This window comes from Photinus pyralis, unplaced genomic scaffold (genome assembly GCF_008802855.1).
Source record: "Photinus pyralis isolate 1611_PpyrPB1 unplaced genomic scaffold, Ppyr1.3 Ppyr1.4_LG9, whole genome shotgun sequence".
NCBI classification, from domain to species: Eukaryota; Metazoa; Arthropoda; class Insecta; order Coleoptera; family Lampyridae; genus Photinus; species Photinus pyralis.
The window spans coordinates 4,138,984-4,163,867 of NW_022170878.1; the positions used below are offsets into that span (position 1 = coordinate 4,138,984).

Consider the following 24,884-nt stretch of genomic DNA (forward strand, 5'->3'; position numbering starts at 1 on the left):
GAAGGAAGACCCATATATAAAAGAGGAAGACCACATGCCATTTCAACAACAAATGCGTGAAATGGACGTTTTTCGAGTGGTTTTTAGGGATGTTAAGGGATCAAGTCACAGCGTCTCGCTTGGGGAAGTTAATAAACACGATGTAGAGAATGTGTTTATGTTTCATTGTCGGTAAGTCTGTGTCCATTGTGTTCATTTTTAGTCACTCTTGAACCTCTTTGGCATTGGTTTAATTATTTCATTGCCTTTTGTTATATTGTTTATTGTGCCGTGACAAGCTGGAGTAGCCAAAGCGTGTGTGTTTATTGGGAATCGAGATATTCAAGTTTATACGGGCCTTGGTGAACCAAACACTAACATTTTCACTCGTTCCGAAACCCAACAACTCTAACCCACGTCTACAGGCACCCCACTGGGCCTGGGTAATCCTACCGTCCGGCGAGGCACATTTAATATCTCTTAGTTTTGCCTGATGTACATTGTACGTGTTGTAATACCTGGGAAATGGCTCGATTTCATTTTGGATACTCATAGCGTGTACGTAGTATTTACCCCTGTTTGTGCTAAAGAGTTTTACTCCCGGGAGGGCCCAAAAGTGCTGTACATTAGGTGGTAGCTCTAGACTTTGACATGTACGTTCTTGGAGACTGCGACGGATAGTTTCTTGGGTACGATCTTCTCTCACGAGTCCTAGGGGATCGTGCCATTTGGCTTTAATAGGCTTCGGCCTCATCCAAATTGATATTAGCTTCAATATAATTTGAATCAGGTATTGCTTTTGGTGTTCCTTACCCATTAATATCTTCAGCTCCTGCTTAGAACCCAGTTATAACTACGTACACCACCGAGGCACCGAGTGACAAATTCTCGCGGGAAACTTGAGCGAGAATATTTAAATAGGCAGCTATGTTAAGTTTGGCGTCCCGCTACTACAGAATACCTATGGTCAAATAAATATTTCGGGGCGACTTGAAATTGGCGTTAGCCCGCCAAGATAGGAGGCCAAGATCATTACAACTTTCAATCTAAAGAGTCTCCCCGCTAATTTTTAGGAGTGCGGTTGGTTGACAGTGGGTTCCCTTGCCTCTATTCTCGCGGGATGGCGGTTTCGGTACAGCCTAAGCCTGGTGTAAGGGTAGACGGACGGAATTCATCTCTCCATATCATTCATTTGTCCTTGTATCTAATTACAAATATCTTGATACCTATGCCACAACAGTGATTATAGCTAGGATATCTAGCCGACTCGTCCGCCATGTTGGAAGGCACTGACATATCCATATGTATTGTTATTATTCAAGGAAAAACCAATGATTATTTCAACGTTTATTATTGCATAAAGATAAGACCTTACACCTTATTAAACACTTTTTTGTGCACAGTTTTGCATTGTCAGCTGCTCCAAAATGGCTGAGCAGTCAGCCACCGTAATCAAGTGCTGTCACTTATATGACAAATGAACAAGTCAGTATTTAATACGCCCTCTGTATAAACTTTATTTGGGGGAATACATTTTACAGTTGGCAGCACGCTCAACTGTCATTTAAAATCCAGTCGTACAATTAACCCTACATTCCACAATTAAATAATCTCACTTTTCCACTAAAATGTTTCAGGAAATATGGAAATTCATAAATTACTGGTACTTTCGCTATCTACTAATAACCGAATTATACATGGTTGAGAAATGGGAGCGAGTGATGATACGTATCCTTAACTTAAATCACATGATTCATTTCGTAGACTTTCCGTAACCTTGTACTTTAGACATCGTCTTCTTGATCATATTTACAGTAATCGGCCTCTTCAATTGGACCGTCGTGCTTGGATTAGTGGGATACGTAGTCGGACCAATCGCTAACAATCACCTTCCGAGACAAATGATCTACTCCTAGGCGGCGTTCGTACGGCAGAAACGGGTGCACTAATAAGAAACTTTGTAATTGTTGTAATTATACAATTAATACTCCAACTTTGTTTCGTCAATTATTAATTTATATTCGTCAGGCTGGGGAGAGAGGAGCTCCTTCGTCCGATGCACTTTACGGTGACTCGACAGCGTACTGTAATGCCCGAAGCTGCGCCCGCATACGTCGCAAACGTGCAGTTTTTCACCGGTATGCGTGGTCATGTGCGAGCGTAGGACTCTGGAATCGGCGAACGCCTTTCCGCATACCTCGCAAACGTGATCCCTTTCGCCTGCAAGGAAAGACTTCGGTTGGGGGATTTGGAAACGAAACGCGTTCACCTGTGTGCGATTTCATGTGCGCCCTTAAGTGGCACGACATTCGGTAACGCTTGCTGCACAGGCCGCACTTGTAGGGCTTTTCTCCGGTGTGGCTGCGCATGTGAATTGCGAGGTCGCCGGAGCGTGCCACCTTCTTCCCGCAAACGCTGCAGATAAATCTGCAAGAAAAGCTCTAGAGATCGCCGAGAACTGATCGGTACCTTTTCTCTCCGGTATGAACGATCATATGGGCCGACAAGGTGGAGCTCGAACTGAATGTTTTCGAACACTCGACGCACGCGTACGGCCTTTCACCCGTATGCGTTCGCGTGTGAATCGCCAAATTGTGGGCGTACACAAACGTCTTGCCGCACATCGAACACACGTAGGGCCGTTCGGCTGTATGAATCCTCGTGTGGGTCTTGAGCACGAAAGAATGCGCAAACTGTTTGCCGCAAACATCGCATTTGTACGGCCGGGCACCTGGAAACGATCCGTCAGCTGACATCGACCAAGTCGACTCGTTACCCGTGTGAGTCTTCATGTGACTATTCAATCCGCGCGGGTCCGAGAACGCCTTCAGGCAAACTTTACATTGTAGTGGCTTTTCGCCGGTGTGAGTTCGAGTGTGGATTGTTAGATCGGTTGCGCTGTAAAATCGCTTACCGCAAGTCGAGCAGACGTGCTTCTTTTCCACACTAAAATTCGACAGTAAGGGTCTTCAGTCGACCGACATTACGCCATACCTATGCAGTCGGACGTGTCGTTTAAGCACGTTTGCGCTCTTAAACTCCTTCGTGCACACTGTGCAAACGTGTCCACCAACCTTGACACAATTATCTGGCGTTTCGCGGACTCCCACCGCGAACGCCTCGCTAATGGACCTCAGGACATAGTCGCTCTCCTCGCAACGTCTCCTGAACGAGAATATACCGAGAAGCTGGCCCGCGCACTTCGCACATATCGATTGTGGAAGACCGTCGTTTTCTCGAATCTGCAAAAGGTGCGGTCAGTGGACTTGGTTTTGAGTATCGTGCCGCAACCTGAAGCGAGGTGAGGGAGATCATCGTTTCGTACATTGCAGACTGAAATATCGACGTTAATTCCGCACATTTTACAAGGCATATTCGACAAATTTGATTGAAATCGGAATATTTGACGTCTTGCTTGTTGGTCATTAGGGCTGAAGCAACGAAATACTATTTTCTATCTCGTTGGACTGAAGTTTCCAAAATACGAGTAGCATAACCTCAAATAATTCTAATACATCCAAAAGTTGTGGTGACAGAACCGGCCAAACTTTGATAGCGGGCGCATTCCATTATGGCGTTGAGTAAAGCCCGCTTGACATGGAGCAATAAAAATTGCAATTGCATGCAAGTTGCAAGAAAAATTGCGAAAGGCATGCGCAGTTCAAAGCCAGCTGATCAATTGCTGCAAGAGACTTGCATGCAATTTTTATAGGACCGGTGCTATTTTTCTTGCATGAATCGTGCAATTCTAGGGATAAATCTAGTTGTTTTTGTGTCACCAACCTAGTAAAATACAGCGGCGGCAACTATGATGCTGAGAGACGCACTCATTACTTGTTTTTATTAATCTTATTTATTTTTGTAATTTTTATGTTTCTTCAAGCAATCAAAATTTAATTTTCATTTGAGGTTAACTACTTTGTTGACAAATCCATATGTTTCTTCTGTTGGCAGACATGTGGCAATTGAAATAGAATTGCACCATGTCAAATACCATGCAATGCTTATTGCATGCAAGGATTTGACCTTGCAATTTCTTTCTGCAAGTTCTTGCGCGTTGTATTGCTCCATGTCAAGCGGCCTTAATACATACACAGGTTGATCCGCCGGATTGAACTTATGCTTGATGGGTCACTGACAGACAATTCTGTCCTGGTTAAATCTGGCGCGCGCTTGCAAAGAAATCTGCACGTTTTAACCGCGCCATTTGAAACTGGCGGATCAACCTTGTAAGGTACCTTTACACTATAATATATCTCACATGATTTTTTATATGATATGTTATACCGGGTGATTCATTAGAAGTGATGAACGCTTGAATTTCGCACGTAAGGTTTTAGTATTTTTTGCATTGTTAGATTGACGGTTTGAATTTCGTTAGTAATTTAGTAATTTTTTTCTGTCATGACTGTCATTTAAGAAACCAGTGTCGCCGTTAATTGTTGTGTGCCATTTGCGGTTTATTACTTTTTCCATTTTGAACAATTTTTAGAGTTGATGCACTAAAATATGTAAGAAATGTGACTGTGTCTAGTGTTAGTTTATAATTTGTGGTAAAACAGAAGCAGTATTTGTAGATTATTAATAAGTAAACGATTTACTGAAAGCATGATGATACACCACTGCAATTAAATAAATGATCATCAGTTAGTACCAACATCATAATTTTCTTGATTTGCGGGAAATTCAAATTGTCCTCACTTCTAATGAATCACCCGGTATGATATTTACTACCAACATATTTTTCGTAAGAGTTTTAATGTTTTACTTTACACTTGACAGGTTTTTCACATGACTTTAATACAAGAAGTTACGAAACCTATATAACTTCTCTAAATTAAAATGTTCCAAGTTCCAAGATTGGGCTACTAGTTCAAAAGTTACAGTCCTTTGAATTTTCTTTCGAAATTGGTTTCTAGCCTATAACTTTTGATTGAGAAGTCTGATCGAAAAAGTACGAATTGTTTTGGATTCTACGCACCAAAATTAATAAGAAAAAGTGTTTTCCCGAGAAATATTGGTGCAGTCGATTTTTGGAAAAAAAGGAAGGTAAAGCACAAATAGGTGAACTTCTAAAGTGCCTCAAAAATCATAGTACATTTTTAACGAAAAAAGTTTAACAATTATTTTAAAAATAATTTCTCCGTTATACGTTGCATTAACAAAGCAAACAGAATCGTCCCCTTGGTCGACATTAAGGATGAGTGTACCCTTATTTGAAAGATTACCCCAAACATTTGAAGGGTTAATTACCAATCAAGACACTATTTGACAATGTGTGTCTGAAAACACCACTACAACCAAACAACCAAATACCAATATACTCGTAAATATTTATTGCTCGATTTATTGTTTATGTAATTTATTCTTTCATTAGTAACTAATATACCTATAATCATTGATTATACACACCTATAATCAATGATATAATCAAAAGTTTACTGGTTTACTCAAGTATTCAGCTTTTTCAGATAAGTACAACAGCAAAATGCAAAAAGTAATCATAAAAGGGCGGGATCACTTGGATATTTAAAATAAGTCATGTCATTTGTCATGCAGAAATAGAAACATTCCTATTCCACGATTTACGTATTATTTCCATATTATTTCCTTATGATTTGTCTTAAGCCGGATTTATAGTTCCGTAGCCGTAAGAACGTAAAAACGAAACCGTAAAATCTTACGTTAACGAAAATTATACGATAGTTACCGTAGTGGTAAGACATGAGCTTGCGCATTAGTGCAAAACAGCCATAATACCAAAAATAGTAGTGTAAACACAAATCTAAATGCTTGTTACTTATCATTATGACAAATCACATGAGAAGTATGATAGTCTAAAGGTAATATTATTTAAGGCCGCTTGACATGGAGCAATACTACGCGCAAGAACTTGCAGAAAGAAATTGCAAGGTCAAATCCTTGCATGCAATAAGCATTGCATGGTATTTGACATGGTGCAATTCTATTTCAATTGCCACATGTCTGCCAACAGAAGAAACATATGGATTTGTCAACAAAGTTGTTAACCTCAAATGAAAATTAAATTTTGATTGCTTGAAGAAACATGAAAATTACAAGAATAAATAAGATTAGTAAAAACAAGTAATGAGTGCGTCTCTCAGCATCACAGTTGCCGCCGCTGTATTTTACTAGGTTGGTGCCACAAAAACAACTAGATTTATCCCTAGAATTGCACGATTCATGCAAGAAAAATAGCACCGGTCCTATAAAAATTGCATGCAAGTCTCTTGCAGCAATTGATCAGCTGGCTTTGAACTGCGCATGCCTTTCGCAATTTTTCTTGCAACTTGCATGCAATTGCAATTTTTATTGCTCCATGTCAAGCGGGCTTTAGACAGCAACTCGCGCAAGAAACCTTGCTAAAGTATTCGCGCCTTTAGAAAGCGCTCATGAAGCGCTTCGTCTGTTGAACGTACGCTGTAGATGAAAGCCAACCCTTACCGGTACTTGAGGTGCAGCCAGAGCTTTGTTTACGACTGAACCAAAAGGATCGGTAAGAAATTTGTATTGCTTGATACCTACCAAACTTCATTTTTGAAAAGTAAAAACGTAACTGTAATGTCTTGAAAACATTATCTAGATATGGACGGAAATGATGTCGTACCACTTGTTAAAATAGAACCAAAACAAGAACAAGAAATCCAGTCCGATCTTCAAGATAACATTGTAGTAAGCAACGAAGCCTTGATTACAATAAAGGACGAAATTATCATTACTGCACAGTGCTCCAAATGGCTCGATAATGAAGCACAACAAACTGATTGTGGATGGGATATTAAGACCGAGATTAAAACTCAAATTTCTAACGATTTTAAATGTGACTTTAGTCAACACACAACAAATAGCAAGCTGCAAATTAAACAACATCTTTTAAAGCCAAATGTTTCAAAAGGCTTTAACTGTGCTCATTGTGATTATGGAACAAAGAACAAACGATATCTTAAACGACACCTTTTAAAACATATCGATTCTAAAGAATTTAAATGTGCTAGTTGTGGTTACCAAACGAATGATAAATACCACTTTAATGAACACCTTTTAAGACATAAAGTTTCTAAAGATTTTAAATGTGCCCATTGCGATTATGGAACAAATAAACAACGATGTCTTAAACAACACCTTTTAAAACACAGCGATTTTAAAGACTTTAAATGTGCTTATTGTGATTACAAGACAAACATCAAATACTGCTTAAAACGACACATTTTAAAACATATCGACTCTAAACCTTTTAAATGTGCTTATTGTGATTACGGGACAAATATCAAATGCTACTTTAAACAGCATCTTTTAACACATAACGATTCTAAAGATTTTAAATGTGCCCATTGCGATTATAGAACAAATATTAAACGATATCTAAAGGTGCACTTTTTAACGCACAAACTTTCTAGTAATGTACATGCGCTCAAATGCACTAATTGTAATTATGAGACAAATAACAAACGCTACTTTAAAAATCACGTTTTAAAACATAAAGTATCTAAAGATTTTAAATGTGCTCATTGCGATTATGAGACACATATCAAATGCTGTCTTAAAAAACACCTTGTAAGGCACACAAACCGTTTTTACAAGGAACACAATGCTTGGTAACTTAATTATTCATTCTTGGGTGTGTGGCTTTATGAGAGAGGTCTTTGTGTCCTAATTTACGTAAATAACATTTAAGAATATGCATAGTACTTAATACGTTTGTAATTTTCATCTCCAACCTTTGGCTGTTTTTATTGTAAAATATATTGCGAGCGTCAGTTCACGCCAGATCTAATTAAATGAAAAAAACTGACTTATTTGTTGTTATTTTGTTACTATTTTATATTTAAATTTAATATACATTTTAATCAAATGACTGATGGTTGATAAATTATTAAAGATATTCTGGAAATGAGTAAAATTCGGACCAGCACCATAGAAGATTAGAGGATTAAGCTTATGACAGGCAAAATACCTCACAAAGATTCCGGTTCGCTTGAAAAACAAGTGATTCATTGCCGGATGGGATCCCGCAACCTTACGGACCAGGTTCAGAGGCGTTCACCTTTACATTCTTAATCTAATTGGGGATACAGCGTAAAACAAAACCAAGGACGTTAAATTAATGTCCTTGAACAAAACCCATCGATACGCCACTGGAGTGAAACGGTAACTATTCCGGTGCTTGAGCTACAGCCAGAACAAAATCCTGCCTATGTTGCAGCTAGAGCTATAAATAGACTGTGAGTATTGTTTTTAAACTGGATTTTTTATAAACAAAAACGTTATTGCAACACATTTGTTGATAAAGTAATTGATGCTAGATATGGACGGAAATGATGTTCTACCACTCATTAAAATCGAACCAGAGGAAGAGATTTTAGTAAGCACAGAAGTATTGGTTACCATAAAGAATGAAATTGCCATTACTGCACAGTGCCCCAAATCGCTCGATACTGAAGAAGTACAACAAACTGATTGTGGATGGGATATTAAAACTCAAATTGCCAACCGTTGTGAATGTGACTTCGGTCCACACACAACAAACAGTAAGTTAGAAGTCAAACATTATTTTTTAATGCATTATGTTTCAGGCTTTAATTGTGCTCATTGTGATTATGGATCTGAGAATAAACAACTGTTTCAACTGCACATTTTAACACACCAATGTAATGTGCTACAATGCGCTCATTGTGATTATGCAACAAATAACAACAATTACTTTAAACGACACCTTTTAACACATAACAAATCTAAGAATCTGAAATGTGATATTTGCCATTACGAGACAAATAACAGCTACTGTTTTAAACAACACCTTTTAAATCATACTGACTCAAAAGATTTTAAATGTGCTAATTGTCATTACAAGACAAATGATAAATACTGCTTTAAACGACACCTTTTAACCCATACGGACTCTAAATATGTTAAATGTGCTAATTGTGATTACAAGACAAATAATAAAAATTACTTTAAACGACATCTTTTAAAACATACCAACTGTAAAGATTTTAAATGTGCTAATTGTGATTATAAGACTGATAACAAACATTACTTTAAACGACACCTTTTAACACACACCGATTCTAAAGATTTCAAATGTGGTAATTGTGATTACGAGACAAATAATAAATACTGCTTTAAACAACACCTTTTAAAACATAAGGATACGAAACAGTTTAAATGTGGTAAGTGTGATTACGAGACAAACGATAAGTACTGCTTTAAACGACACCTTTTAACACACACCGATTCTAAAATGTTTAAATGTGTTAATTGTGATTACAAGACAAATGACAAATACTGCTTTAATAGACACCTTTTAAAACATAATTAGTTTTTAATAATTTTACATGTCCTCATTGTGAGTATGAAACTACAAACACATACAGTTCTTACAATTAGGTATGATGATTAGACAGCAGCCCTGTGGATGGGATGGGACGGGATCTAACATACCATAAGAGCACTATGATATCTATTTTATCTCTTGTTCCAAGATTGACAAAATTGATAAGAGAAGTATGTGGAATTCAAGACCAACAATGTATAAGTAATAAACAATAGATCAATTAGCAATAATAAATAACAAGCATCAAAATCATGGTAAATCAACGCAGGAATAATACTATGGGTGTAGCTTATGTTTCGTATCTTTCACAAACTAAGTATATTAGAATGAAGAACAAAATATACGTATTTTATGTGTTTTATACATTTGAGTAATAAAGGTGGTTTCAAAGCTCTCCGTTCATACGTTTCCGTTAGCCAATCGGAAGGCAGTAAATTTTTAAATGGTACGTCGTCCATCTACGGAAAACTATGAACCCACCTTTAGAGGTATTCCAGTTAAAACGTAGCCTAACTTACCCTTGCCGGTACTTGAGCTACCGCCAAAACTGTATAGGTCGGCACTTTTCATAAACTTAAAAACATTTGTATTGTTTAATACCAAACTGTGTTATAGATAAACAAAAACATAATTGTTAACACATTTCTGGATAAAGTTATTGATGGTAGATATGGACGGAAATGATGTCCTAGCAGCCGTTAAAATCGAACCAAGACAAGAAGAAGAATTCGATTCCGATCTCCAAGAAAACATTTTAGTAAGCAACGAAGCATTGGTTACAATAAAGGACGAAATTACCATCACTGCACAGTGCTCCAAATCGTGTGATAATGAAGATCTTGGATGGAAAACTGAAACTCAAATTTCCAATGATTTTGAATGCGACTCCCATCACCACACAACAAAGGGTAAGCTGCAAGTTAAGCATCTTTTAAAGCGTAAGGTTTCGGAAGTCTTTAACTGTGCTCTTTGTGATTATAGCACAAACCATAAACGATATCTTAAAGGACACATTTTAAAACATATCGATTCTAAAGATTTCAAATGTGCTCATTGTGATTATGGAACAAAGAATAAACAACTGTTTCAACGGCACATTTTAGTACACAAACGTAATGTGCTCCAATGCGTTAATTGTGATTACAAGACACGTAACAAATATTACTTTGAAAAACACGTATTAAAACATAGAGATCGTAAAGTTTTTAAATGTGTTCATTGCGATTATGGAACAAATAATAAACAATGTCTTACACGACACCTTTTAAAACATATCGATTCTAAACATTTTAAATGTGCTCATTGTGATTACCAGACGTTCGATAAATACTGCTTTAAACGACATCTTTTAAACCACATCGATTCTAAAAAGTTTAAATGTGCTAATTGTGATTACAAGACAAATGTAAAATCCTACTATAAACGACACATTATAAAACATACCATCCCTAAAGATTTTAAATGTGTTAATTGTGATTACAAGACGTACGATAAATACTGCTTTAAACGACACATTTTAAAACATACCAAATTTAAAGAGTTTAAATGTGCTCATTGTGATTACGAGACAAGTAACAAATATCACTTTAAAGATCACCTTGTAACACATACCGATTCTACAATTTTTAAATGTGCTAATTGTGATTACAAAACAAATGTTAACGCCTACTATAAACGACACCTTTTAAAACATACCGATCCTATAGGGTTTAAATGTGCTAATTGTAATTACAAGACCAATGTTAAATCCTACTATAAACAACACCTTTTACAACACATGGATCCGAATGAGTTTAAATGTGTTAATTGTGATTACAAAACAAGTAACAAATACTACTTTAAAAGACACCTTTTAAAACATACTGTTTCTAAAGATTTTAAGTGTGCTCATTGTGTTTACGAGACAAGTAACAAGTACCACTTTCAAGATCACCTTTTGATACATGCCGATTCTAAAGATTTTAAATGTGCTCATTGTAAGTATAGAACAAATCACAAACGATATCTTAAACGACACATTTTAAGACACCGATTCTAAAGATTTCAAATGTGCTCATTGTGATTATGGAACTCAGAATAAGCAACTGTTTTAACGTCACATTTTAACATATGAACTTCATGCACTACAGTGGTAATTGTTATTACAAGACAAATAGTAAAGCTTTCTTTAAACGACACATAGGTAACTGAGGGTCTCTGATGTTTTTACGTAGCATAAGAAATCACTTGTAGGAGTTTAAAAACGTTTTTGGTCATTTCATAACTCGGGGAAGTCCGAGGGGGACGTTACAAATTGGCGCAAAACAATAAACAGTGGTGTAACATTGCTTATTATGAAAGTTTTAGTTTTAGCATTTACCCCCGTACGACTAGCAACTTGAAAATTATAATATGTACACCCCAATAGACAGACACAATTATAAAGGCTATTTTATATGTGCATTACGTGAGTCGTACCGAAGGTAATGAACTTTTATCTCGGGAGTAATTAATAAATTATCGACAAAGACGCACCTTGACATAAGGAAGGCAGGACTCGTATAGGTCCAGTAAGAGAATCTCTCCAATCTGGGCCGAACTAACTACATGTTTCGGACCGTCATCCGTTCCTGTAACTTCATCTACCACAAATACGAACTTCGACCTAGGGGAATCCTGAGTCAGGAGTCGAGACAATTTTGATTATTTTTTCGAATAATAATAAATTCAATTTGCTGATAAATAGTTCTTTTTGTTTCCATTCCGTAGAATAAGCAAGATCGCCTGTTCAAGCAGTTTTTTAGTATAAGAGAAAAGGAACTTGGGGATTTGATTGCTAAATTCGGGCAGGAATTCAAGACGAGACTTGGAAGGAGGACAATTCACTGTTCCTGAATCGGGTTTTGAACGCGATGCCTGCCCAATATTAATGCTCGGGAGTCGGTACCAAAGAAAAATCGAACGTTGGGTAATCTTAGCGAGAGGTTATGTGTTGTTGAGCAGCGGTTGATTGATAAAAGCTCCTGAAAGCTGTCAGTAAAAATATGCCCATAAATTATAGTAGTAGGCGAAGGGATAAGTCAAAGAAGTTTGTCTCAAATTGTTACAAATGTGGCGAGTTGGGCCATTCTAAGTGGGACTGTAAGAATTGCAATTAGTTCTGAGGCAAGGTCCACTCAACTTCATATTTCGCTCTCTCGAATCATTATGACGCTTCGGTGTCATCTTTTTCAGCTTCTTGGGTTGCGTCAGCGGCATCAGCTTTGTTTTTTAGTGTGATAAAATTTTGAGATTATTCCCATGTAGCATCCTTCGGAAAGAGATATAATTTGCGTAAAAAGCGTTAGTTCTCATTTATTTTGTGTTGTTCCCGAATTAGACGAAATTTTGAAACACCCCTAAAATTTCAGTGTGATACAAATTTGAGATTATTTCCCTGTAGCATCCTTCGGAAAGAGTTATAATTTGCGTAAAAAGCGTTAGTTCTCATTTATTTTGTGTTGTTCCCGAATTAGACGATTTTTTGTAACACATCTAGAATATTAGTAAAAAAATGTACATTTTTTTAAAGATATCTAATTTATAGGTACTTATTCGCTTACATGCGTTATTTTCCAGATAGGGTCAATACAATTCATGGAGTAATTACTGGGTTAAAAAAAATATATGCGTCTTATTAAAAACTGGGAAAAGTGAATTTATTGAGGATTAGCCGTTGTGACAATGATTTGCGTTTTCTAATCGATGTTTAATTATATATGCATATTCGTCACAATGACTAATGACCTGGGTAAATTAGCGTAATTACTTGTTTACTTTATACAATGGTTGGGCAGGTAAATTCTTGAGTCTTTGGTTATTCGTTACCATTTCATTACAAGTAAATATTATGCAACCCATCATACGTCAAATAGAATTAAAATTTAAGTGGAATACACCCTTAAGTTTCCCGCGAGAATCTGTCACTCGGGGGCCACTCCGAGTGCACTAAGATCGTGATCGTCATGTAGGACACCTACGTTGTGTAATAACTGGGTTCTCAGCAGGCACTGAGGGCGTTTTATGGGTAAGGGACACCAAAAGCAATAGTTGATTAAGTTTATATTGCAGCTAATACCAAAACGGTGCCCCTGCAGAGGGTCTTAAGTGGTTCTATACTACTCCGGCATTTACCTTACGAATTAGGAAAACTGCAGGAAAACCTAATTTGGAGTAGTCCTATAATGAACAACATCCAATGTACAGCACTTTTGAGCCCTCTCGAAACCGGGGTAACTACTACAAACACGCTATGAGTAACCAAAATGGGATCGAGCCATTCCCCAGGTATTACAACACATACATCGGACAAAACTAAGAGATGTCAAATATACCTCGCCGGGCGGGAGGAGTACCCAGGCCCAGTGGAGTGCCTGTAGACGTGGGCTAAAGTTGTTGGGTTCGGAACGAGTGAAAATGTTAGTGTTAGGTTCACCAAGGCCGTATAAACTTGAATAGCTCGATCCCCTCTAAACAAGCACACTTCCTCTTGATTACTCACAGTCCCAAATAAGCAAATATAATGAAATGCAATGAAATAATCGAGAGTGACTAAAAAGCACAATACACAAATTAAATATGTACACATGCAAGTATGTACAGCACAGATACAGCCCTACCGACAATGAAACATGATTGCCAATACCAACAAAGGTTACACATTAAAGGTACAAGTGATTGAATTCAGTAAGTACATAAGTAAAGGGTTACAATCTGCATTCAAGTTACACACATTTATAGATTAATTGAATAAAGCAAATACCTCACCTGATATAAAAAAGCAAAAGCACACAGCAATGATTAAGGTATAACAAAATATTTCAAGACAAGCCGTACTTTACACTTCAGCCGGTTACAAGACAAAGACCATGAACACACATGTTAAATCCTATTTATTGACCACCCCAAGCCACGCTGTAATTTGATCTGCTAATACCCCTAAAAACCACCCGAAAATCGCCCATTCCCTGCATTTCACGCATTTCTAGGAAAAAACTGGACTGCAGGTGTTTGAAATGGTAAACATATGTGGTCTTCCAAGAAATTCCATCCGTCTCATCTTCGCTCTCTTTCCCTTTTCTGTAATCCCACCAGATTTCGGTTGGCAGCTTGTGTAACTAACATGATGTATAGGGTGCTTCGTATCGACAATCATATTCACAGGACGTTGCTAAGGTTGGGGTAGGTATCTCAGTTGATTATCAGTATTCCGTGAGGGAAGTACCTAATATATATATAGTTTGATTGTTCGCTGTATCTGATTCGTGGCGCGCTGCAGTTATTGTGCGTTAGCTATACGAAGGGGGTCTCTCTTATTTGATGTTTCGATGTTTGTGTGTGCGAGTGGTTCATTCTATTCCCGTGGAGTAGGTACCTAATACAGTTCGATCTTTCGCCGCCTACTCGTCTCGTGCGGATTGCAGTTCTTAGCAAGGCGAGTAGGGACCCTCTCATTAACATTTCCACTATTAAAGCATGTTCTGCTTGAGCGATAATCGATTTTCACATGAATACTTGCTATTGGCATTCTCACATGTATCTACTTTTCGTGTTAAATTAATTTATGTTAACTGAAGGCTGGAGTAGAGCCACAACATTTACAGGTTTTCTATGTTCATGCAATTTATTATTTGACGAGTTGTGTTATCTCAATTGATTGTACAGGTATTTTGATGTGTTTTTGTACTGAATTGATTTATCATGTTTTCCATTGCGTTTGTGATGTCTTGTGTATTTTGTTTTTATGAACTTGTTTAATTGATTATTTGATTTTTATCATACAATTTAAGATCTTTTATTTATGTGTATTTTCTCTTGCATTTTATTGCTGTAGATGATTTATTTCATGTCTTTGTGTGGTCTATGCCGGTGTTTTTGTCCCGTAGAAGGTTTCCTTGGCATGGCCTTGTTGTGGGCGTAATATATTTACTTGTCATTTCTTACGCCATCAGAAAATGAACGTTACTGTAAAAGGTAATTTGATACCCGTAAAAAATTGTTGTGATACCCCTTGCGCCATCTGTGTATTTTCTTAATTTTTTACAACATCCGCCTAGAAAATGGCGTTAATTGGCTTCATCGGCCATCTTTACTAACAAGTCCAGGAGTGGTTGTGGTAGCGCAATGGACAAAAATGTAGCAATTAAAATAGTAAGCTACGTATGGTCATTTTCCCATAGGCTGACATCGAATCGAAAGTTGCACCTTCTCAGCTTATTTCTGGGTCACAAAATGGATAGTCATAGTATATATCTTCAAAGTAGCAGTAGTTTAAAAGGAAATGCAATTACTCTACCTTCGTACAACTTTGCATGCAGGGCAATGCAAAACTTTCCGAACGTAGATACTTTCAGACTGATGAGGACGTATCTATGCCCGCTATATTATTTTCCCTACTCGAATCGAATCGATTGGAATACTAGCGAGAGAGAGAGATAGGAACTTTGTAGTCGGAATGAAACACAATCTTCGTACAATAAATTGGATTCATACTATTTATATCACGCGGAATTCAATCGTTCGTGTAAGCAAACTCTATACACATAAAATTCTAAGTTACATGTAAATCCTTTCAGATTTTCTCACATGGAAAATAACCGCATAGAGGGAGTATTAAAATGAAGCGAACTAGATCCGAATGCCGGAGCTTCCGTATTTAAATGAGACAGACTCGGCCGTGTTTTCCCATCTACCTTGCAATATCATAATATTATTTACAAAATACTTTATTGTATTTATACACGCCTGTCCTGGGTACAATAATTTCGGAATAAAGCGGCCTAATCAAGAAGATACCGCCCGAATTTCAGAAGTAATCGTCCAGAATGCGATTGCGTAACTTCGTATTATTCGAAATTTGCGATTGAAATTCAAATCAGGACGGTAGTTGCATGGGGTGTCATTTATAAATGGGGCAGCCAGCTGCATTGCCTAACCAAATTGGAATAGTTAAACTAAACAGCTAATTGTAACGTTTCCGCGCGCGCCGTTAAATCAGCCTGCTCACTTTCAAAAAGCAGACCCAATGCTCTACATTTCAATTTGAAAATTGTCGACGACTTGCTTACCTTCGCTTAAAACTATGATGTTGATTGATGTGTCAAATCCCATCAGTTCCGCTCGCTAGTTTGCAAAAGCCTAAAACCATACGCCGCAATGGACACGTAGGCCACCGAATCTCTAACCGTTGACAAAACATGCTGTTTACGCCGCAACTTTTTTTGGTAAATCTGGTGTAGATTGAGTTGCCTACCTTCCACCGTACCCCAGGTCTACTCAGATCGGAGATTTGGGTTCGTACACTCACACAAGATAAACTAACCCTTGTAAATGAACGTATATTATAGACAAAAATGGGGTTAATAAAGAACATGAATGAACTAAACTTGCTAATTGAACGCAGCCCAATTTGTTTCGACTGGTTGCAGTACTGATTTAGAGTGTGCTCTGTAAAGGAGGGGGGGGGGAAGCAAAGAGAATTAGATGGTTCTCTTTTTTTCCATACACGCTCCTTATACTTCGTTGCTACTTTTTCATCCAAAAACTTTGGAGTTCTCGTCACTTTCATTATAGTCTCTAGGGAAAGCCATCGATCATTCCCTTATGTGACTGGGGGGTTCCATACCCCCCGGTACTGACTTGCTCTTAAAAACGTTTAGAGATTACAGCATAACAAAAAGTATCATCGGTACCGGGGGGTCTGGGAGGTATGGAAAGGCAAGTATAACTCGAGGGGTGCTCTCTTAAAAATAAGAGACCCTTTCTAGACAATATTCCATGCACACTCCAGACCCTCCGGTGCTACATTTTTATCCAAAACCTTTAAAGACATCGCCGAGCGTTCTTCGTTGGCTAGGTGGTACTGCTTTCTCCTTGAAAACCTTTAGAAACCATAGCCATAGAGTAACCACAGCACAACAGAAAATATTACAGGTACCGGGGGATCTGAGGGTTATTGAAGACCCTCGATGACCCTCTCCTACAAATAAGGCCCCTTTTCTAGGAAACGTTCCATACCCCAGAGCAATCCGGTCCTATTTTTTCATACAAAACCTTTACACATTCATGATAATTTCGGGAGACGGCCATCTAATATTCCTTTTTGTATCTGGAGAAAATTCGTACCCCCAGACCCTCCGGTACTGCTTTTCCCTTAAAAACCTTTAGCGGTAACAACACCACTTTTTCTTCAAAAACCATTAGAGACCTTGTCACTTTCACTATAATGTCAAGAGGAGGGGAATCGAACATTCCTTTTTTGAACGGGAGCCCGGGGGGGGGGGGGCGGAAGTGCATGGAGTATTCCCCATACTGTCTACATTCTGTTGTGTTGCAGTCCTTAAAAGGTTTTGAAGGAAATAACCCCCCCCCCCCCCCATTACAATTTTTAAGAAGGGGTTATCGAACATTCCTTTTTGTGAGTGGTTGTTATTCCATACCACCCAGACCTCCCGGTACTGCCTTATCTTTAAAAAGAACCCACAGAACAACACAAAACATCACTCCTACCTTGGGAGTGGGGGGGCAAGAGGAATTCGATGATCTACTCTTAAAATTAATAGCGTTTAGTAGGGTATATTCCATAACCCCCCCGTGGCGCTGGGGGGTGTGGATTTATTTCGATTTAAAAATTTGCCAATTCTGGTGCAGGAGCATATAATGTGCGAGGAGGTGTTCCTGTTCCTAATACACCTGTTATTTGTCGACGAAGTTACGTAAAATTGTTTTTGCTATTAGGAGGGCATAATGAAGGAAGGGGTCCTTTTCTAGCACAATGAGAATGGGCTCATCCCGCCTTCATTTTTTATTTCTGATCCACAAAGTACATTAAAAATAAAAAGACCCGTGTGTCCTCAATTTTTATTTGCGAGTAAAATAACCCTAAAATAAATTATTGAAAAGCTGTGTTTTTAGTCCGAATTTGAAACGCTTCAGACTAAATACGTCACAAACCTACAACCAATCACGTAGAAGTGAGCTGGCAACCTTACGCGAGGGTCTGACGTTTGTCACATTTGACGTTTTGAGAGGGATGTTTAACTGCATCTAGCACGAAAGTGACAAGTGCCTGTGACAGATGACGCAAGTTATAAATGCCATTCTCCTGCATTATTGCCAAGTCGTTATGTCATCTGAATGGTTCTAGGAGCCGATTGGTCGGGCTTATTACGTCACAGAGCCCGCCACAATCATATCGTTTTGAATAAACCTTTAAAACCGCACATGTTCATTATTTTTTTGCTAATCAGCCTCTAGTTTTAAACAAACTTTTACTGTCCAAAAAAATGTTTTATGGTTTCAGGTACACGCTTATTAAATTAGAACTACGGAATTCAACTATACTGAAAACCCCCATTATTTTAAAAATTTAACGGTTTATTTCGATTTAAAAATTTTCAAATTCTGTGTCAGGAGCATATAATGTGCGAGGAGATGTTCCTGTTCCTAATACACCTGTTATTTGTCGACGAAATTACGTAAAATTTATCTTGCTAATAGGAGAACATAATAAACGAAGAGGTCCTTTCATATCACTTTGAGAATTATTTTAAAGATTTATTTCGATTTAAGAATTTGCCAATTCTGTATCAGGATCATATAATGTGCGAGGTAGTGTTACTTTTCCTAATACACCTGTTACTTGTCGACAAAGTTACGTAAACTTTTTCTTGCTACTAGGAGAACATAATAAACGAAGAGGACCTTTTCTATAACTATGAGAATTATTTAAGATTTCTTTCGATTTAAAAACTTGCCAATTCTGTATCAGGAGCATATAATTTGAGAGGAGGTGTTCCTTTTCCTAATACACCTGTTATTTGTCGACAAAGTTACGTAAAATTTCTCTTGCTACTAGGAGAACATAATGAAGGAATAGGTCCTTTTCTATCACTATGGGAATTATTTTAAAGATTTATTTCGATTTAAAAATTTGCCAATTCTGTAGTATCAGGAGCATATAATGTGCGAGGAGGTGTTCCTTTTCCTAATACACCTGTTATTTGTCGACAAAGTTACGTAACATTTTTCTTACTACTAGGAGAACATAATAAACGAGAGGTCCTTTTCTACCACTTTGAGAATTATTTTAAAGATTTATTTCGATTTAAAAATTTGCCAAATCTGTATTAGGAGCATATAATGTGCGAGGAAGTGTTCCTTTTCCTAATACACCTGTTATTTGTCGACAAAGTTACGTACAATTTTTCTTACTACTAGGAGAACATAATAAACGGAGAGGCCCTCTATCACTATGAGAATTATTTTAAAGTTTATTTCGATTTAATAATTAGCAAATTCTGTATCAAGAGCATATAATGTGCGAGGAGGTGTTCCTGTTCCTAATACACCTGCTATTTGTCGACGAAGTTACGTAACATTTTTTTTGCTACTAGGAGAACATAATGAAGGAAGAGGTCCTTTTCTATCACTATGAGAATCATTTTAAAGATTTATTTCGATTTAAAAATTTGCCAATTCTGTATCAGGAGCATATAATGTGCGAGAACGTATTCCTGTTCCTAATACACCTGTTATTTGTCCACGAAGTTACGTAAAATTTTTCTTGCTACTAGGAGAACATAATAAACGAAGACGTCATTTTCTATCACTATGAGAACTTTATTTCGATTTGAAAGATTGCCAATTCTGTATCAGGAGCATGTAATGTGCGAGGAGGTTTTCCTTTTCCTAATACACCTGTTATTTGTCGACAAAGTTACGTAAAATTTTTCCTGCTACTAGGAGAACGTAATAAACGAAGAGGTCCTTTTCTATCACTATGAGAATTATTTTAAAGGTTTATTTCGATTTAAAAATTTGCAAATTCTGTATCAGGACCATATAATGTGCGAGGAGGTGTTCCTGTTGCTAATACACCTGCTATTTGTCGACAAAGTTACGTAAAATTTCTCTTGCAACTAGGAGAACATAATGAAGGAAGAGGTTCTTTTCTATCACTATGAGAATAATTATTTTAAAGATTTATTTTGATTTAAATATTTGAAAGTTCTGTATCAGGAGCATATAATCTGCGAGGAGGTGCTCCTGTTCCTAATACACCTGTTATTTGTCGACAAAGTTACGTAAAATTTTTCTTGCTACTAGAAGAACATAATAAACGAAGAGGTCCTATTCTACCACTATGAGAATAGTTTTAAAGCTTTCTTTCGATTCATAAACTTGTCAATTCTGTATCAGGAGCATATAATGTGCGAGGAGGTGTTCCTGTTCCTAACACATCTGTTATTTGTCGACGAAGTTACGTAAAATTTTTTTGCTACTATGAGAACGTAATGAAGGAGGACGCCCTTTGCTATCACTATGAGAATTATTTTAAAGATTTATTTTCATTTAAAAATTTGCAAATTCTGTATCAGGAGCATATACCTAATGTGCGAGGAGGTGTTCCTTTTCCTACTAAAATTTTTCTTGATACTGGGAGAACATAATCTATCACTATGAGAATTATTGAGGGCCAACGAACATCCCGTTTTGTGGCTCAGATTTTCCGGTTCTGCCTTTTATTGTTTAATTTCTCTTTAAGTTCCTATCGAATCATTTTAATTCCCTTCAGGACTTGTGCAATTCCCCCTAAGTCCCTTACTCTAGTTTCTGTGACGTAAATTTAATGATTTGATTGGTTTATTTACAATTAATTATTAATGAATTGTACTGTACACAAATACCATGTAAATTTATCACATGCGAGCTCGAACTTCACTAATGGTAACTGCGGCATCGAACTGCCATTAATTAACGCGCTTCGATTTCCGAAGTTTCTAGAAAAATCACGAAACATTCTCGAGAATTCTCGAAAGATCACATCACATTTCCCACACATTTCACATTTAGTCCGGATGCCTTGAATACTCTGTATGTCGAATGGTCTCAACCCCCGAAATTTGAGCTTTTTAAGAGATTAATGGATTTCACTGAACTTTGTGTTTGTTTATTAAATTTTCGAGTTTGATTTCTGTCACCAATTAAGCTCTGAAAGTCGGACGAAATTTTCTGTTTGTCTAATCCTCGAAATTATTCAGTGGCCTTTCAGATTATAATTACAGAAGAGCGAACATCAATGAGCTACGGCCGTACCGCTCCAATTCTTTTTTAAGATTCCATTTCGCTCCGGTCCTAATTTAGAAATTCCAATTAAAAATTTACATTAATTCGACTGATTTGCAACAAATTGCGGCAACGCAGGGGGAGAAATTAAAAAAGTTTTCTTTTATTCCGTCGCGAGTGGGCAGTTTGGTATAAACCGAAAATCGAGTCGGTAATTTGAAACTGACGCAAGTTCAAATCCGGTCTCGTGCAAATCGGAAGACGAGGACGAATTAGAAAATTTCCGTTTTGCTTTCTCTCGCACGGGAAATTGGAAGTGCATAAGGTAGACAACGGCGGCGTCGGGGGGGCTCTGAGGCTCTTACGCTATTAGGGCACAAAAATTGTGTTTGCGGTGTCTCGGTCGAGTATTTTATCCGGAAAGACCCCAGGGTTGGAAATTTAAGCATGTGTCTTCGTTTGGGGAAAGCCGAAGGGAGTTTGTCTTGTATAATCGAGGAAAAGCTGGTTAAACACTAAAATAATAGGGGCGTAAAACGTCGAATCCGCATTTTGCAAATTGTTATATTTCAAAACAGACGATTTGGTTGCTTAAATGGCGACGGATTTGTTGTTCTTTTGTTGGGGGGAGAGCGAGTATTGGATACGTATCAAATTTAAATGACAAAGGAGGCGCAGGAATTGGGGCGTTCTTAGTATAACCCTTCGGCTGTACACCATCTCACTTGTTATCGCCGTCAACCAGCCCAATCACCCTACACATCACCTACCCCGATCCGCATAATCAGTCCCGGAACAGACACGGTTTCATTCAAGCTCGAACGGTTGTTTGGTCGTACGTGATTGAACTCATTGCATTTGATAAACTTGCGACGATCTCGACAATCAAATTAGTTATAAAGGCGCCGTTCGGGGATTAGAGATTGAATTTCTTTGCATTAAAAGATGGCCTAGCGTTACCTCCACCCGTCTCGCTTCGAACATCCCAGGCCCTTTATTGTTGAGGGGATTTTGTGTAATTGATTAAGTCCATTCGTAACTATCTGAGAGAATGTAATTTTCATTTCGACTTAGATCACAGCCACCTGCAGAGATTTCCACGTTTAGGAAACTACTTCACACATTGAATGGCTTGGTGATCCATAGATCTCGCCATGCCAGTTCAGTATATAATCATGAACGATTCAATAAGACAGGTTTTTCCTCGTCGCCAAAGAGACAGATGGACGTTTTGCTGTACATAAGCGGTCAGAAACGATTTTTAAACGTAGTGAGGTGTCTGGGGGGTATAGAATACCCTTCAGCCGTAACTTTGGCAAAAGAAACCGCATAATTCTTTTTTATTGCCCTACCGCTCTCGTACTGGTCTTTGGGAAAAGGTAGTTAAATATACGTGCACCACCCCAGTTCCAAGAATGGGCTACTAGTTCAAAAGTTACAGCCCTTTGGATTTTTTTTCGAAATTGGTTTCTAGTCTACAAATTTTGATTGAGAAGTCTGATCGAAAAAGTACGAATTGATTTGGATTCTACGCACCAAAATTAATAAGAAAACGTTTTTTCCCGAGAAATGTTGGTGCAGTCGATTTTGGGAAAAAAGGAAGGTTATTCACTGCCTTTTTTTGAGCCCCGAAAAAAAAATTGTCTCAGATCGACCCGGAAAAAAAATTTTCTTATAGAATCTGGCCTGTAGAATCTATAATTTCAAACAGTTCCAAGATTGGGCTACTAGTTCAAAAGTTACAGCCCTTTGAATTTTTTTTCGAAATTAGTTTCTAGTCTATACTTTTGATTGAGAAGTCTGATCGAAAAAGTACGAATTGATTTGGATTTTACGCACGAAAACTAATAAGAAAAAGTTTTTTCCCGAGAAATTTTGGTGCAGTCGATTTTGGGAAAAAAGGAAGGTTATACACTGCCTTTTTTTGAGCCCCGAAAAAAAAATTGTCTCAGATCGACCCGGAAAAAAAAATTTCTTATAGAATGTGTCCTGTAGAATCCATAATTTCAAACAGTTCCAAGATTGGGCTACTAGTTCAAAAGTTACAGCCCTTTGAATTTTATTTCGAAATTGGTTTCTAGTCTATAACTTTTGATTGAGAAGTCTGATCGAAAAAGTACGAATTGTTTTGGATTCTACGCACCAAAATTAATAAGAAAAAGTGTTTTCCCGAGAAATTTTGGTGCAGTCGATTTTTTGTAAAAAAGGAAGGTTATAACACTGCCTTTTTTTTCGGGCCTCAAAAAAAATTGTCTCAGATCGACCCGGAAAAAAAATTTCTTATAGAACGTGAGCTGTAGAATCCATAATTTCAAACAGTTCCAAGATTGGGCTACTAGTTCAAAAGTTACAGCCCTTTGAATTTTCTTTCGAAATTAGTTTCTAGTCCATAACTTTTGATTTGAGAAATCTAATCGAAAAGTACGAATTGTTTTGGATTCTACGCACCAAAATTAATAAGAAAAAGTGTTTTCCCGAGAAATTTTGGTGTAGTCGATTTTTGGTAAAAAAGGAAGGTTAATCACTGCCTTTTTTTGAGCCCCGAAGAAAAAATTGACTCAGATCGACCCGGACAAAAATTTTTCTTATAGAATGTGGCCTGTAGAATCCATAATTTCAAACAGTTCCAAGATTGGGCTACTAGTTCAAAAGTTACAGCCCTTTGAATTTTTTTTCGAAATTGGTTTCTAAGTCTATAACTTTTGATTGAGAAGTCTGATCGAAAAAGTACGAATTGTTTTGGATTCTACGCACCAAAATTAATAAGAAAAAGTGTTTTCCCGAGAAATTTTGGTGCAATCGATTTTTGGTAAAAAAGGAAGGTTATACACTGCCTTTTTTTGAGCCCCGAAAGAAAAATTGACTCAGATCGATCCGAAGAAAAATTTTTCTTATAGAATGTGGCCTGTAGAATCCATAATTTCAAACAGTTCCAAGATTGGGCTACTAGTTCAAAAGTTACAGCCCTTTGAATTTTTTTTTGGAAATTGGTTTCTAGTTTATAACTTTTGAATGAGAAATCTGATCGAAAAAGTACGAATTGATATGGATTCTACGCACCCAAATTAATAAGAAAAAGTGTTTTCCCGAGAAATTTTGGTGTAGTCGATTTTTGGTAAAAAAGGAAGGTTATACACTGCCTTTTTTTTGAGCCCCGAAAAAAAAATTGTCTCAGATCGACCCGGAAAAAAAATTTTCTTATAGAATGTGGCCTGTAGAATCCATAATTTCAAACAGTTCCAAGATTGGGCTACTAGTTCAAAAGTTACAGCCCTTTGAATTTTTTTTCGAAATTGGTTTCTAGTCTATAACTTTTGATTGAGAAGTCTGATCGAAAAAGTACGAATTGATTTGGATTCTACGCACCAAATTAATAAGAAAAAGTGTTTTCCCGAGAAATTTTGGTGTAGTCGATTTTTGGTAAAAAAGGAAGGTTATACACTGCCTTTTTTTGAGCCCCGAAGAA

General features: G+C 37.4%; 4 protein-coding genes and 1 long non-coding RNA gene across 5 annotated transcripts; 4 read left to right on the top strand and 1 right to left on the bottom strand.

The window, feature by feature from the left end:
• Window positions 1-1,546: 1,546 nt before the first annotated feature.
• On the top strand, window positions 1,547-1,857 carry LOC116181173. Its single transcript, XR_004147212.1, has 2 exons — window positions 1,547-1,707; window positions 1,768-1,857. It is a non-coding gene; the product is annotated as an uncharacterized LOC116181173 (long non-coding RNA).
• Window positions 1,854-3,513, bottom strand: LOC116181172 (zinc finger protein 664-like). Its single transcript, XM_031501450.1, has 6 exons — window positions 3,271-3,513; window positions 2,974-3,221; window positions 2,756-2,925; window positions 2,449-2,710; window positions 2,249-2,406; window positions 1,854-2,199 (listed from the first exon to the last, which is right to left on the bottom strand). The coding sequence occupies exons 1-6, from the start codon at window positions 3,403-3,405 to the stop codon at window positions 1,961-1,963; spliced, it is 1,212 nt and encodes a 403-aa protein (XP_031357310.1). The 5' UTR covers window positions 3,406-3,513; the 3' UTR covers window positions 1,854-1,960.
• Window positions 3,514-6,378: 2,865 nt separating this feature from the next.
• LOC116180892 (zinc finger autosomal protein-like) lies at window positions 6,379-7,785 on the top strand. Its single transcript, XM_031501072.1, has 2 exons — window positions 6,379-6,496; window positions 6,584-7,785. Exon 2 carries the CDS (start codon window positions 6,586-6,588, stop codon window positions 7,597-7,599), a length of 1,014 nt encoding a protein of 337 aa, XP_031356932.1. The 5' UTR covers window positions 6,379-6,496; window positions 6,584-6,585; the 3' UTR covers window positions 7,600-7,785.
• A 452-nt stretch (window positions 7,786-8,237) lies between these two features.
• Window positions 8,238-9,446, top strand: LOC116180721 (zinc finger protein 710-like). The gene is made up of 3 exons (XM_031500841.1): window positions 8,238-8,528; window positions 8,574-8,908; window positions 9,375-9,446. Exons 1-3 carry the CDS (start codon window positions 8,297-8,299, stop codon window positions 9,444-9,446), a joined length of 639 nt encoding a protein of 212 aa, XP_031356701.1. The 5' UTR covers window positions 8,238-8,296.
• LOC116181362 (gastrula zinc finger protein XlCGF46.1-like) lies at window positions 9,027-12,252 on the top strand. Its single transcript, XM_031501706.1, has 2 exons — window positions 9,027-11,310; window positions 11,360-12,252. The coding sequence occupies exons 1-2, from the start codon at window positions 9,996-9,998 to the stop codon at window positions 11,425-11,427; spliced, it is 1,383 nt and encodes a 460-aa protein (XP_031357566.1). The 5' UTR covers window positions 9,027-9,995; the 3' UTR covers window positions 11,428-12,252.
• Window positions 12,253-24,884: the final 12,632 nt, after the last annotated feature.

Coding starts and splice junctions, on each gene's coding strand:
- LOC116180892 (XM_031501072.1), top strand. CDS start 6,586: ATGGACGGAAATGATGTCGTACCACTTGTTAAAATAGAACCAAAACAA.
- LOC116181362 (XM_031501706.1), top strand. CDS start 9,996: ATGGTAGATATGGACGGAAATGATGTCCTAGCAGCCGTTAAAATCGAA. Junction 11,311..11,359: donor AGATTTTAAATGTGCTCATT/GTAAGTATAGAA, acceptor ACACATTTTAAG/ACACCGATTCTAAAGATTTC.
- LOC116180721 (XM_031500841.1), top strand. CDS start 8,297: ATGCTAGATATGGACGGAAATGATGTTCTACCACTCATTAAAATCGAA. Junction 8,529..8,573: donor CGGTCCACACACAACAAACA/GTAAGTTAGAAG, acceptor ATTATGTTTCAG/GCTTTAATTGTGCTCATTGT. Junction 8,909..9,374: donor CCCATACGGACTCTAAATAT/GTTAAATGTGCT, acceptor AAACACATACAG/TTCTTACAATTAGGTATGAT.
- LOC116181172 (XM_031501450.1), bottom strand. CDS start 3,405: ATGACCAACAAGCAAGACGTCAAATATTCCGATTTCAATCAAATTTGT. Junction 2,711..2,755: donor TCACATGAAGACTCACACGG/GTAACGAGTCGA, acceptor GATCGTTTCCAG/GTGCCCGGCCGTACAAATGC. Junction 2,200..2,248: donor GCACATGAAATCGCACACAG/GTGAACGCGTTT, acceptor CTTTCCTTGCAG/GCGAAAGGGATCACGTTTGC.